The sequence below is a fragment of the Etheostoma cragini genome, chromosome 11, assembly GCF_013103735.1.
Source record: "Etheostoma cragini isolate CJK2018 chromosome 11, CSU_Ecrag_1.0, whole genome shotgun sequence".
Taxonomy (NCBI): Eukaryota; Metazoa; Chordata; class Actinopteri; order Perciformes; family Percidae; genus Etheostoma; species Etheostoma cragini.
The window spans coordinates 12035057-12048434 of NC_048417.1; the positions used below are offsets into that span (position 1 = coordinate 12035057).

Sequence of the window (13378 nt, forward strand, 5' to 3'; positions counted from 1 at the left end):
CGACCTCAAAGAGAATTGGGGAGGAAATAAAAATGCTGATAAATAAAACTAAATAAAAGATAATTGTATCTTGCCGGTATGTAGCATAATACTTTTCCAAAAGCGTATTTTATGTACGGCACGGGGTGCATTTACTGATATATCAATGCCAGAAAGTGTTGTTAGACTTGGCACTCGAAATAGTCTCCTCTTATTTTCATGATGTGGTATCGTCCAGTAAACCTAGATGGGCTAACCAAGATTTCTATCTAGAGAACGACGGAAAGCGTCGGGCAGCTGTGAATGAGGTTACTGTGAAGGTGTAAATACAATATAGCATTTTGATCAAATTAGCTCCTGTTAACGTATCAGTGTTATCAATACGTGTTTCACAAGTTAAACCATGTCCACCCCGGCTAGAAGGAGACTTATGAGAGATTTTAAACGGTAAGTTTTTTTTACCGTAAATCGATGTCGACATTGTTAGCTATGATTAGTCAAAAACATTAGCCTAGCTTACGTCAGCTTGAACCAGTATTTTTTAATAAAAATCTATTGATTAACTAATCTCCATAGTAAAGTACGGGAATAGCTAACGCATACACTGTGTGGTAAATCTAGTGTTATAACGAACCTGAAACATAATATTCATTTTGTATAAGCGCTTCGCCCGTAAATGGAAGCTAGCTAACGTTAGGAGCTAACAGTGCTAGTTGATACATGTTAGCATGGTAGTCGATTAGAAGTAACAATCGTCAAAGATCCTCTATAAAACGTCTCTGGTGTCGTTACTGTCTTCCTTTACGACGGTTAACGTTAGCTGGCTAACTCCGTGAACTAGGTAACGTTATCATTTAACGTTTAATGTCGACAACAACCATGCAAATAACCGGTTGGCCATTTTATCATTGGGCAAAACACAGTTAATGCAACATATCAGTGCTTCGGGAATGTGAAAGTGTCGTTTAAGAGGCATAAGGCGGTGTAACAGTTAACTATTTAACTTCCCTTGCCAACATAAAGAGCATGTTTAAAAACCAGACAGTTCCTATATAAGTAAAATAGTTTGTTAGAGTTTGGTGTCAGGTAAGTAATTGTGGGTAGATTTTTTTTGAATCGAGATCTAGCACCACAGAGTAATACAACTTTAATATATTGCACCTTAAAAAAACTGAGTTTAAAAGTCCTTTGACAGACAAAGCAAGGCAAAAGTGCGACATCCAGGTCAATATAAACAGAGCTAAACAGTGGGGCCACACAATGGCAAGACACAATTTGGATAAGTAAAAGAAATTAGGTAAAAGACTCCGACGCAGTAGAGAAAACAAAATAAAGGGCATAATCAATAAGTAAAATAAATACCAATATTATTATTTTTTTAAAGAGACAACATCACATGAAAGTCGATAAAATAGGTTTCAAGAAGGGATTTTAAAAAGTTCACTGATTATGCATAACTTTCCAAGCAGGTTCTTCCAAAGTGGAGGGGCCTTGATGGCAAAAGCACGGTCACCTCGACTTTGGAACAACCAGAAGGGCCCCGCCTGAGGATCTAGTGGCTGGCTCATATCGGGTCAACATCCCCACTATTTAGCTTGGAGCCAGACCCAAAAGAGCTACTGAAAGCCTAGACAAATACATTGTGTTGAACATAAGAAGAATTACATTAAGCCATAGCTGAGGAAAAACAATACTACTCAGGCTCCATTTCCAGAAGTCACCATCAAACTTACTTGTTCAATCAACAGTAAAACAATACTTTGCCCATACTTTTTTTAAACTTATTAGCAAGCTGCCAATATAACTAAATAAATCCCCCCCCTCCCCATATATCCCAATAAAAAAACTTTTTACTTCAGGTTCCTTAACATGTTTTCATCTCACTGTAAACTTCAGCAGCTTCAGATCATTTTATTGCACAGAGTATCAGCTTTTAGTCACACGTGTGTCTAACTAAACTATTTTAAATGTTCACAAACTTCTATAGTCCTCTAGTGATTGTGCAGCTGACAGAATCTGTGACATAAGGTTTGTTGCAAAAGATGTGAGAGGTTAACATGTTAGTTTTGAGCTCTCCCATCAGTGTTCCTATTTTGTAAGGGTTAGGGCTAGGGTCATAAGAGAAACATTGTACCACTAACTACACAATGCTCCGAAACGTAAGTTCTCGTACCTTTATGCCAATGAGACATTGATTTTAAAAGGAAAGTTAATCAAAAACAACATTGTTTTATGAATATTCCTCTTTTATTCAATATTAGCTTGGACTAAGCTGCCACAATGTGAGGATAGGTTGCTAACTAGTTAGTGTGACAATGTTTATCTCAGCTGAAAACAATTTAGGATGATTCATTGTAGTTGGTCAGAAATTATAATGTGAAATATATAATATTTACATGATTTTTGGCACTGACTTGATTTACAGAGACCGTTGCTATCATAATATGTATATATTCATTCAAAGCAGAACGCTCAACAACATTTTGCAAAAATACTAAACATCACCAGAGTTAAATGTTTAAATGGCATAGTTGAGGTGGGGAAAATGTTGACTATAACAATTACCTATTTCATCTAAAATATTATCACGGTGGATAACCGCGGTGTGGAAGAAGTGTGTTCAATTACGTCATTAAGTGTGCTTACTCTAAGAAGACGTCTGCTGTATTTCCAACCAGTCACATTGGCAGGGAGTTAACATTATTTAAAATATTACATTTGTCAATTTGACTTTGTGTTGAAAGAGGCCATTTGATTACAGGATTTACCATACTCTGGCTAAATACAACTAGTCTCCTGTTAGTGGAGAATAGTTTAGAAGTCCTGCTATAAACGTTTTTCTTTTTTGTTGTAAAGGCTACAAGAGGACCCTCCAGCTGGTGTCAGTGGTGCCCCATCTGAAAATAACATTATGGTGTGGAATGCCGTCATATTTGGGTAAGACTTTGATGCATAGCCAGAATGTTAATGGAAAGATTTCCCCCACAACTACAGATCTTTTAGATGTGTGTGTGAAGTGCGAAAGGAATGATGAATGACCTTCTTTCTCTAACCTCACAGCCCTGAAGGAACTCCCTTTGAGGACGGTAAGCATCTCACATCTCCTTTAACACACCCAAACCAAAATAATATGAAACACATTGTATATCTAATGTTATTAGCAAGTCAGTAAGTTGCAAAAGTTTTTTTCATTCCCCCCCCTTTCCAAAGCTGATAAACCTGTAATATACAACTTCACGTTGCTAGAGGGAGTGTTCATGTTAGAGGTCACTGCACAAACACAATATTCTGCCTTGAGACATTCTTCACCGGCTCACCAATGTGTTTTTTGTGTCTCGTCTTCGTCCCAGGTACATTTAAACTCATTGTAGAGTTCACAGAAGAATACCCCAACAAACCCCCCACAGTACGATTTGTGTCAAAGATGTTTCATCCCAATGGTAGGAATATTGTCTCTTCTACTGGCACATTAAAGTGTTGATATTTGTGTGTAGTGTGTAATTATGTTTTTATCCCCCCAGTCTATGCAGATGGCAGTATATGTTTGGACATCCTACAGAACCGTTGGAGTCCCACTTATGATGTGTCCTCTATTCTTACATCTATCCAGGTTGGAAGGGTCATTAAATAGCAACATATTTTAGTAGTTGGTATAAATGCAGGCACGTCTTATTTTCCTTTTGACAAAAGTGAATAAACCAAAGTTCGTCAGTTTTCTGTAATAACCGGTAAAATAAACCCTGTAGTACAGTACGTGGAGACGCTGTAACCACCACGTATTTGATGTCTAACTAGATGGACTCAAATTATTATTGGTACATCCAAATTTAAACAATGATTTTTGTTGTAGTTAGACTACAAATCCCTAATTCACATTTGTAAAAACACAAATGTAAAAAATAAACCCCCCTATGCTCATGCAAATCAAACTTGGTGATGATAGTTGGATGTACTTCAAACCAAACATATGTGAAGGCTTGTGACTAGGTAGATGAATGGGGGTTGATGCAGGTTGGTTCTTTTCCACTGAAGTCTCACCTTCAGTATTGTATCTTCTCCCCCCCAGTCCCTGCTTGATGAACCAAACCCAAACAGTCCAGCCAACAGTCAGGCAGCTCAGCTGTACCAGGAAAACAAGCGGGAATACGAGAAGCGTGTGTCTGCCATCGTAGAACAAAGTTGGAGGGACAGTTGACCTGAAAATCCTGACAGCTGTTCTCTCCATTGCTAAGCTGTGTGTGCTGCAAGTTTTAGTGGAGTACCTCTTAATTTTTACCCTCCCCCCCCCCCCCCCCCCCCCCCCCCCCCCACTACCACCTTTTTTGATTTTAAGCTTTTATGCACTTTACCTTCAACATACCTTTTTTGCCCACCAAGAGGGATTTATTTTTTCTATACTATCCCGCTTTTTCAGTCCATCAGGGGAAATGTGCTGAATCTTGCCTTGATGTTTTGTCAGTATGGACTTGTGGGCTTTCACCCCAGAATTCTGCTCTGTTCTTACTTGCTGTAATAACTCCCCATGACTAATTATGTTAAATGTCCCGAAGGGTGTGTGAATTAAGTCATGGGTCCTCTCTGTTGTGCTCCTTATTTGTTCTGCCATTTTGTTTTCGCAAGGCAGTTTATGGGCTCCAATGTGATCATCCTATCTTTCCCTGGGAGAATGAGCAGCCTGAGCATCATGGACTACAACTAAATCAGACATCTTTACATCGTGTCATTTGCTGTGTTGTGAACTTTGTTACATGCATGACAGAAAGAGTGTATTCACGTTCCTGTTCAGTACTCGTGTATATAAGAAACCTGCAGCTGAATTTATGTACAGATTTTGCACTGGTTGTCCCCCATGTCATTTTTTCAGCACTTGTAAATAAAAAAGAAAAAGGCAAATCTATCATACGTAAAAAGCTTTTTATTGCAACTGCAAAGTAATTTCTATTTCACATGAGTTACTATATACCTGTGCTGCTTCTTAGTTTTTATGAGGTTGATGTCAGGAAGATGCTAAAATCAATCTGAGACACTACCCATAAGGTAAACCACAGTTTTGTGTACATATGTCAATGTCTATCAACTTAATGATGGCACTTTATAACTTAGTTAAAGCCTCACTATACCACTGCAGGTAAAGTGAGGCTTGAAAGTTTGGGCACCCCAGATTTGTATTAATGTGAATAAAAAAAGATGGAAAAATCTCCAAAAGGCATTAAATGGTATGTCACAAAAAGTTAGATTTTATTTCCATCATTTACACTTTCAAATTAAAACAAAAAAATGGCATCTGCAAAAGTTTGAGCACCCTGCAGAGTTTCTAGCATGCACCGCCCCCTTTGGAAAGGTGAGACCTGACAGTTTCATGGGTTGTTCTCAATCATCGTCTGGAAACATCAGGTGATGTCAATCTTAAGGTTTGAAATGCCCAGATTTATCTGACCTTGCCCCAACAATCAGCACCATGGCTTCTTCTAAGCAGTTGTCTAGAAAACTGAAACTGAAAATAGTTGACGCACATAAAGCAGGAGAAGGCTATAAGAAGGATTGTGAGGAAAGCAAGTCAAAACCCTCGCTGGACTGCACGATCCATCCAGAAAGATCTGGCAGACACTGGAGTTGTGGTACACCATTCCACTATAAAGAGGTACTTGTACAAATATGGTCTTCATGGAAAAGTCGTCAGGAAGAAACCTCTTCTACGTCCTCACCACAAAAATCAGCATTTGAAGTTTGCAAATTAACATAAACAAGCCTGATGCATTGTGGGAACAAGTTCTGTGGACCAATGACGTTAAAATAGAACTTTTTGGCCGCAATGAGCGAAGGTGTGTTTGGAGAAGAAAGAGCATATAATTTAATGTAAAGAACCTCTGTCCAACTGTTAAGCATGGGGGATCAATTGTGCTTTGGGGCTGTACTGCAGCCAGTGGCACAGGGAACGTTACCCGAGTAGACGGAAAAATGGATTCAATAAAATGTCAGCAAATTTTGGACGCTAACTTGATGCCCTCTGTGAAAAAGCTGAAGTTAAAGAGAGGACGGCTTCTACAAATGGATAATGATCAAAAACACACCTCAAACTCCATGGTGGATTACATCAAGAGGCGTAAACTGAGGGTTTTGCCATGGCCTTGACAATCACCTGACCTCAACATAATTGAACATCTATGGATAGACCCTAAAAGAACATTGTATGATAGACAGCCAAGAAATCTCAAAGAACTGGAAGACTTTTGTAAGGAAGAATGGGCGAAGATACCTCAAACAAGAATTGAAAGACTCTCGGCTGACTACAAGAAGCGTTTACAAGCTGTGATACTTGCCAAAGGTATTAACTCTGCAGGGTGGCCAAACTTTTGCAGACGCCATTTTCTTGTTTTCTGTTCATTTGAAAGTGTAATTGATGGTAATAAAATCTAACTTTTTGTGACATATTATACAAATGTCTAATCTGTCATTTGATGCCTTTTGTCCATCCTTTCATGGCTTCTTTATACACATTAATACAAATTACTGTGAGAACAGTAACACAGTTTTTGTACTTCTAGATTACTAGTACCAGTAGATTTATGAGATTTTTTTACTTTACTATTTATTTTTGTGGTGACGTTTTACTTTTACTCCTTACAGTTTAACACAGATGTCGCTACTTTCTATTCATTACATTTTACAAAATTGGCTCCTTACTTTAGTTTTGTAGAAATAGTTTTGTTTTGTCATGATTGTGAGTGCATGTCGGAGAATAGTGCGGACACGCACCTCACACGGAGATAAACGTGAGAGAAAAGAAAACGGGACTAGCTGTCTGGAGGGTAGAGGTAGGATCAGTTGAGATTGCGTGTGTGAATCCTTGAGAACTGTAAGTCGTATGACTTATGTTGTCATTTCATTTGAGCCTGTTGTTGTATTGGTCTGTGGTTCTTTAAAAATTAAAGTAAGTTAGCTAGTGATTGTGAGAAACTGAGAAAAATGGACAGTCAGGAAGCAAATAGCAAATTCACAGAATAGCCAACATAACAAAATAATAGTTATGTATAAAGAGTATACATAAAATGTAAACATTTGAAGAAAATGGATCCCTACGCCATTCCCATGGCAAACTACTCTATAATAGGATTTGACATCTCTTCATCCAGGAGCACCTTTCAGATGTTGCCAAACTGCTGTAAATTGGGTTGTATTATGATGATGATCATAGAGTTACAGTAACAGTAATAACTATACCTGTAGATATGTTGTTAATGATATGTCTTGCTTGATGTATAATTTATGTATGCTGTGCTTTATGTGGTTGACATTGGGCGGTGATGACTTGGTGCATCAAGATTGGGAAATTACCAGTCTATTGCGGACTCTGTCAGCCTGCCACTGTGCAAGCATCGGGCGGTGAGCTGGTTGGCCTCCGTCAGTTTCCAACAGGACTTTGGGTGCTGTAGTGTCCCTTCACTGAGACGTGGTTGGATCCTGGATGCTATTTTGAAAAGTTTTAAAAAGTCATAGTATAGTATGTTCTAAAAAAGTCACCAAAAAAATCATAGTATAGTGTGTCAAAAATTAACAAAAGTCAAAGTAGAGTATGTCGGAAAAAGTCACAAAGAAGTCATTTTATGTTGAAAAAGTCATAGTCATAATATAGCATGTCAAAATAAAAAAAAAATGACAGCATAATGGCAAATTGAATTTCAACCACAATGGTATGTTGAAAAAGTCATAATAGAGTACGTTGAAAACAGAAAAAAAAGTCATAATTTAGCGTTTTGAAAAAAGGGATAGTATACTGTGACAAAAAAGTAACAAAAAGTCATATCATAGTTAGTTGAAAAAATAATTGTATAGCATCTCAAAAAAGTTAAGTCGTAATATAGCATGTCGAAAAAAGTGAACAAGTCAGTACAGTATGTTGAAGAGAAAAAAAAAGACGTGTGTGGAGAAAAGAAGTTTAATGGAAAATATAATTTCAACCACAGTATGTTGAAAAAAGTCATGATATAGTATGTTGAAAAAAGTACAAAAAAATAGTCATGGGATAGTATGTTAAAAAGTTTTTAAAGTCAGTCAGTCACCCCTTTGTAAGCTCTTTTTGTTTGTTGACGACAAACAAGACGGAAACGGCATCCTACTTAATGCTAACAAACCTCACTGTGATCAGTGCCATTTAAAGGAAAATGTTATTCATTCTTTATGGTGTCAAAAACATCCTAAATCTCATCTTTGTTTAGAAAAGTTTTATTTGTTAATTGAGCATTTATAAAGCATTGGGTGATGTTGCATGCATGATGGAAACAGAAGGGATGGAAGTTACATGCAGGTTGTACTGTACTGTGTTCATTCTTTACAAATAATCTCAACCAGAACACAGCAATCTTGTTTATCAGCCATGCAGCGGTTACAAAAATAACTATTTCCCTATCAATTCATTACTTCTTTAAACAGTGTAGACAGTAAATGGAAACAAAGAAATACAATTATTTTTACACAATAGTGTTCATTGGGCCAGACAAAGCAAGCTACCGGTTGTAAGCCCTCTCCTTCTTGGCCCTCTCTAAAGTCTTGTCCATGGTCTTCTCATTCTCACCCCTACACTTGGGACAGTACCACTTTCCTTTGGGCTTATGGTGAAGCCCGACACAGGAGAAATGAAACCACTCAATAGGACATTCATCGTTATCACAGCCAATCATCTCGCCATATGATACCTGCTCACACAGGCAGTACGTTGGCTCATCTGGATCGATGGGCAGATCAGGGGGCGACACTTCTCTCTCAGACTTTCCTTTTGACCTTTTCTTCTTCTTTGAAGATGTTTTGGCCCTCTTTTCCCGGGATACTCCTGCTTCCTCGGTGTGATCCAGACCCCCGTAACTTTCCCGACTTTCTCCATTTTTCTGTCGTCGGGAGCGTTTCCCTCCAGCCTTGTCTCCGCAGCCTGAGCCTGGGGTAACCTCGTCACGCTTCTTGTCGTGGTGGCCAGTTTTGCCTGGAGTAACGGTGGCTGATGAAGATGAGGAGGACATCGTGGATGATGCAGTGGTTGTGATGGATGTTGCTGTGGGAACGTGACTCTCTGGGACTTCTTGAGAGGAAAGGAGAAGTTCAGAATGCCAGTCTATTTGTCGTGTTCGATTCTCAACCAACTCCACCTGAAACAGAGAATGTTCATATTTTACTGTAAAGCTCTGCTTGCTGTCATTTGAAGTAACCACATGTACTTAAGAATTGCAAAGTTAAAACTAGAATAGTCAAAATGTTGTTTAGTTGGGATATATAGAGTGGTAAGCTATAGTATGATTTCTTTTGATCCATGAATTGCGTTTCAATGATTTTGTATGTGAAAATACATTTGCACAATCTGCAGGAAACAAACTTGAACACAATATTTTATTTTTGCACATTTTGGATTTGCTTAATTTAACTGACTGGACAGAAAAGGTGAGGCAGGCTTCCTGTATATCCAAGTATGTGTAGTAACATTTTACTGACAACTAGAAGTTTAGCAACCTAACGAGAAACAGAGTTATAATAGTTTAATCACTTCTCTTGGATTTAAAATAAAAGGTGAAAGTTAACATTCAAAAGTTAAACCGTTAAACCTCCTGTGGAACTATATTAGGAAGATTCAGCTTTAACTGCTGAAGGTCTGCCACTGTTCAAAGACTTTTTTCCTGGTTTTGATTTAAAGTGCTCATATTATGCTTTTTGGCTTTTCATATTATAAATATATATTTTTTTTCTGTAGCTAAAACAGAGCGCTCAACACACGGTAAAAAAGCGGAGCTGCAGCAATGTGCAGTACAACAAATATATGGTGTTTTCTGAAAATTAAACCACATAAACCTATTCTGGTACAACCTCTAAATACAAGTATGAACTTGAAAATTAGCATAATATGAGCAATTTAAGTGAAATTCAAATGTGTGAAAAATGGAAAACCTAATAAAAAAAAGTCAATTTAACAGGTCAATAAAAACTTTTTTTCTTTTTATTTACTCTATTTTCTGAGCACAAATGTTCCAGGAAAGCACTTCTGTACTCAAACAGCTGCACACACTCAGAACTGGATGTTTGCCAAAGAGCAGCTTCACTGGAGCAGTTGAAGGCCACTCTTTGAAACCAACTCTAAAAAAGGTGTATTAATAAGGTAACCACTTCATTGCTGTATTTAAATAGTTTTCCTTTTCTTTGATACGATGAGTCCTTTATTTTGGCGCCTCCTAGCGGAACTGTAACCTTGTATACAAAGGGGGGGGGGGAGACTAGTTTGAGATGCACACTTGGAAGTAAGGAGGGAAAAACACTTGTCGCTCTGTAACTATATACAGCTCTAAATGATCAAGCACCGAGCTGGAACGGGAACAAGTTTGCTTGTTTTTGTTGTTCAATGTGACTTCTGGGTAACATTTATGTTTGTAAGAGCTAATTTAATGTTATTTATTTGTCCTGTAGCTCTTATGGTGTTTCACAAGGAAAAGGTGTACAGAAGGATAAAGTAGATTTGTTTTCAAACTATGGCTGACGGATGAACATAAAAAAGGCCTCTGGAAACATCGGTACGCTTCACCACTGTCTGGGTGGGGGGGTTTCTGCACTCTTAACATACCATTTGACCAGCAATCTGTATCTTCTCATCTCCGAGCTCTTGACTGCGAATCAGCGCTCTCTGAATGGTTAACTGAAGCTTTCGCCTCTGAAGCGAGTCAGATTCCCGGCGATACCGTTCATAAGCATCATCAAGCTCCTTCAGAACATCTGCCAAAGAAGAAATCCAGGAAAAAATAATTATAAAAAAAAAAAATTCTAGATTTTTAGAATACTGAAATCCAATATATTCTCAAGGATACACAAAATAGAAATGTAAACTTTCAGCTCATTACTTAATTACATAATAGATAATTTTATTCATCTGTTTGGTGAATAACGAAAGGGTTACGATTTAAGACTGTATTAGTTTTAGCTAGGTGTACCTATTAAACTGGCAAGTGTGTAGTTTTTGGGTTCAGATATGTCCGTTAACATAAACCGATTCAATCACTTCTACATCAAAGTTTTTGTGAGGATTGAAAAGGTTAGCCAAAATGCATCTGGAGACAAATCTCTGTTTAGTCTGCAGTCCACGAGCGTGAAAGAAGCATCCATAATGTTGATCAAGCTTGACGCATGGATAAGACGGGATGGGGAGTCTCACTACTTTGGTTGATGGTAATGAAAATTGGTGAGAGCAATGTGGTTGCTGTTAAGCTCAATCTAGTGAGAGAGGTTAAGACCTTATAGGTGTAGGCATACAGCTACAATGTAGAGTTTAATTATACATAACACCAATATAGGTATTTTTCTACCATGTAGAAGTTTGTTAAGTGTTCAGTTCATACACCTGGCAAATACCTGCTAATTTCTAATTTACTTGGTGTCTTCATATGTAAATGTGAGTGTACTCTCCACGTGTTGAATTGTATTCTCATCGGTAATGCACACAAAGAGTATATCACACACAAGTTTTCTGTGATACATATCCAATCACATAGTACTTACTTTCAGCAAAGGAAATATAACAAGACATGACAGCTACATTTATAGGTCTGTTTAAAATGTTTGACCTGTCCAACTAAAGTTCACTTTATTTGTGTAACCTCTTTAGTATGTAGTTTTGATTCACTTTGAAATACTTAAAGAGATTTGTGTCTTGCACATCAGGGGCCACACTGTGCAGCTTATTTACCTTGATACTTGGCATCAATTTCCTTCATAATGGACACACTTCTCTGCAAGTCAAAAGGTAGTGACTCCACCAGATCCAAATACTCCTCGACATAATTCACAACAACGTGGCTTGGGTCGCCATTAGTCGGGTTCAACATTGCAGGTCCCTCTCCACTACAGGGCACTTCGACACCTGTTAACAATAAATCATTATTAAAAATGCGTTGTTGCTGTAAAGCTGTTTAAATGCTGTGTTACTGGCAGCTGTTGATTTAACTACATCAGACTTCTCTGAGATAAGATGTATATTATGCATTTTGTGTTGTGTTCTTGTATATACCTAAAATCAGTCTGGAAATATAGACTAATGGTCAAAATATGAAAAAGGGAGGGGGCAACAGATCTGGAGTCAGCCATCCAGAAAATTGCTACGTGTACAATGAATCTGCCAACAGAGTGCTAATTAGTTTGGGGCCGAAGAAAAAAAAACAGTTCAAAAATAATATAAATAAATAAATAAGTGCAAGGCAACTTCAGGTGGCTGACATAACGTTAGCTAACGTTAAAGTGCACCTTGTCCTACAACAAAGCTAAACAGTAACACGAACTAACGTTAGGGTTAGAAAACGTTGGCTGAGTGGTAAGCCGACATATTAATGTGAAATCAACCACGAACCAGTTCACTGATGAACTTGAATATTTCCATCAACAGCAGTTGAGTTCCAGTGCCTAATTTTAGTGGTGATAATTAACCATTTATCGTAACGTTACCCTGAACAAACTTCCTCCTTATTGCAAGTTTGAGATGGGGTCTTTGGGCTTACTTTAACTCTAGCAAACGCACTCAACGAAATACAATTTCAACAGTGACGTTAACCAGCTTTATTCGCTGAATGACAACGATGCAAGTGTAAGCAAACAATAACGTTACACCAATGTGTCAAAGATTAACGTAACGTAACTAACGCTAACACTATGATAAACCACAACGTAAACAATCACAGAACACGTATATCTATAGGCTAACCAAGCACAACAAACCACGTAAGTTATAATCATTAGACAACATTATAAGCAGTCATTTTTACACATCAGGTGGTCTTATTTCTGTAATTTTTGCTTCAATGTATTTGTTAGCCAAATTAGCTTGTGTTAGCTTTTAACGCATTTCGTTACTAAATAAACAACTCACATTAGAATCACTGCAAAAACATTCAACAAAGCTTGACTCATCTAGTTGGTAGATAGGCGGATAGCAGATTAACTTACTTATGGGGATATTTGTAGCTAGTTTTTCTGCAGCAAACGTTTAACCCTCCGTGATGTTGCTCCTCTCGCTGTTGTTGCTAACGCGGTTGTGTGAGTAGACCACTGTAACAGCGTAGGTCCTAATACTAGCCTAGCTAGCTGTTAGCCAGCTAAAGTGCCTGACCAAATATGTCTATGTGCTAGTAACGATAACCACAGGTACGAGTGAATTAACTTGTCTTTTAGCATTAACGTCACTCTTATTTTGTATCATTAACGTTACAATTACCAATCCGTTATACACAAAAAACAGAATGTCCCTTGCTTTGGCAGTATTTCACTTGTGCAGTACATGGATGTATTAAGAGAACGGTGCTGCAACGGTAACAAAATGCGTCTATGGTATATTTCCATGATCCAAGTCAATATTGCCTCACTGTGGCAAACATTTACGTTACAA

At 37.9% G+C, this 13378-nt stretch overlaps 2 protein-coding genes across 3 annotated transcripts; one reads left to right on the plus strand and one right to left on the minus strand.

Moving 5' to 3' along the window:
* The first annotated feature begins 157 nt into the window (after positions 1 to 157).
* ube2al (ubiquitin conjugating enzyme E2 A, like) lies at positions 158 to 4874 on the plus strand. Its single transcript, XM_034886369.1, has 7 exons — positions 158 to 426; positions 2836 to 2916; positions 3040 to 3065; positions 3330 to 3419; positions 3501 to 3589; positions 4046 to 4267; positions 4299 to 4874. Exons 1-6 carry the CDS (start codon positions 383 to 385, stop codon positions 4172 to 4174), a joined length of 459 nt encoding a protein of 152 aa, XP_034742260.1. The 5' UTR covers positions 158 to 382; the 3' UTR covers positions 4175 to 4267; positions 4299 to 4874.
* A 3312-nt stretch (positions 4875 to 8186) lies between these two features.
* Positions 8187 to 13282, minus strand: ing1 (inhibitor of growth family, member 1). 2 transcript variants are annotated; one of them, XM_034886346.1, is made up of 4 exons: positions 12940 to 13282; positions 11690 to 11863; positions 10574 to 10722; positions 8187 to 9116 (listed from the first exon to the last, which is right to left on the minus strand). In XM_034886346.1, the coding sequence occupies exons 2-4, from the start codon at positions 11826 to 11828 to the stop codon at positions 8484 to 8486; spliced, it is 921 nt and encodes a 306-aa protein (XP_034742237.1). In that variant the 5' UTR covers positions 11829 to 11863; positions 12940 to 13282; the 3' UTR covers positions 8187 to 8483. The 2 variants fall into 2 exon arrangements, with proteins under 2 accessions (XP_034742237.1, XP_034742238.1); XM_034886347.1 differs by lacking the exon at positions 12940 to 13282 and adding an exon at positions 12011 to 12031.
* Positions 13283 to 13378: the final 96 nt, after the last annotated feature.

What these genes read in the sequence shown, in the direction of transcription:
- ing1 (XM_034886346.1), bottom strand. Translation starts at nt 11,828, where the DNA reads ATGTTGAACCCGACTAATGGCGACCCAAGCCACGTTGTTGTGAATTAT. An exon ending in AATTGATGCCAAGTATCAAG is followed by an intron (nt 10,723 to 11,689) that starts GTAAATAAGCTG and finishes CTTCTTTGGCAG; the next exon opens with ATGTTCTGAAGGAGCTTGAT. An exon ending in TACAGATTGCTGGTCAAATG is followed by an intron (nt 9,117 to 10,573) that starts GTATGTTAAGAG and finishes TCTCTGTTTCAG; the next exon opens with GTGGAGTTGGTTGAGAATCG.
- ube2al (XM_034886369.1), top strand. Translation starts at nt 383, where the DNA reads ATGTCCACCCCGGCTAGAAGGAGACTTATGAGAGATTTTAAACG. An exon ending in AGGAACTCCCTTTGAGGACG is followed by an intron (nt 3,066 to 3,329) that starts GTAAGCATCTCA and finishes TCTTCGTCCCAG; the next exon opens with GTACATTTAAACTCATTGTA. An exon ending in AAAGATGTTTCATCCCAATG is followed by an intron (nt 3,420 to 3,500) that starts GTAGGAATATTG and finishes TTATCCCCCCAG; the next exon opens with TCTATGCAGATGGCAGTATA.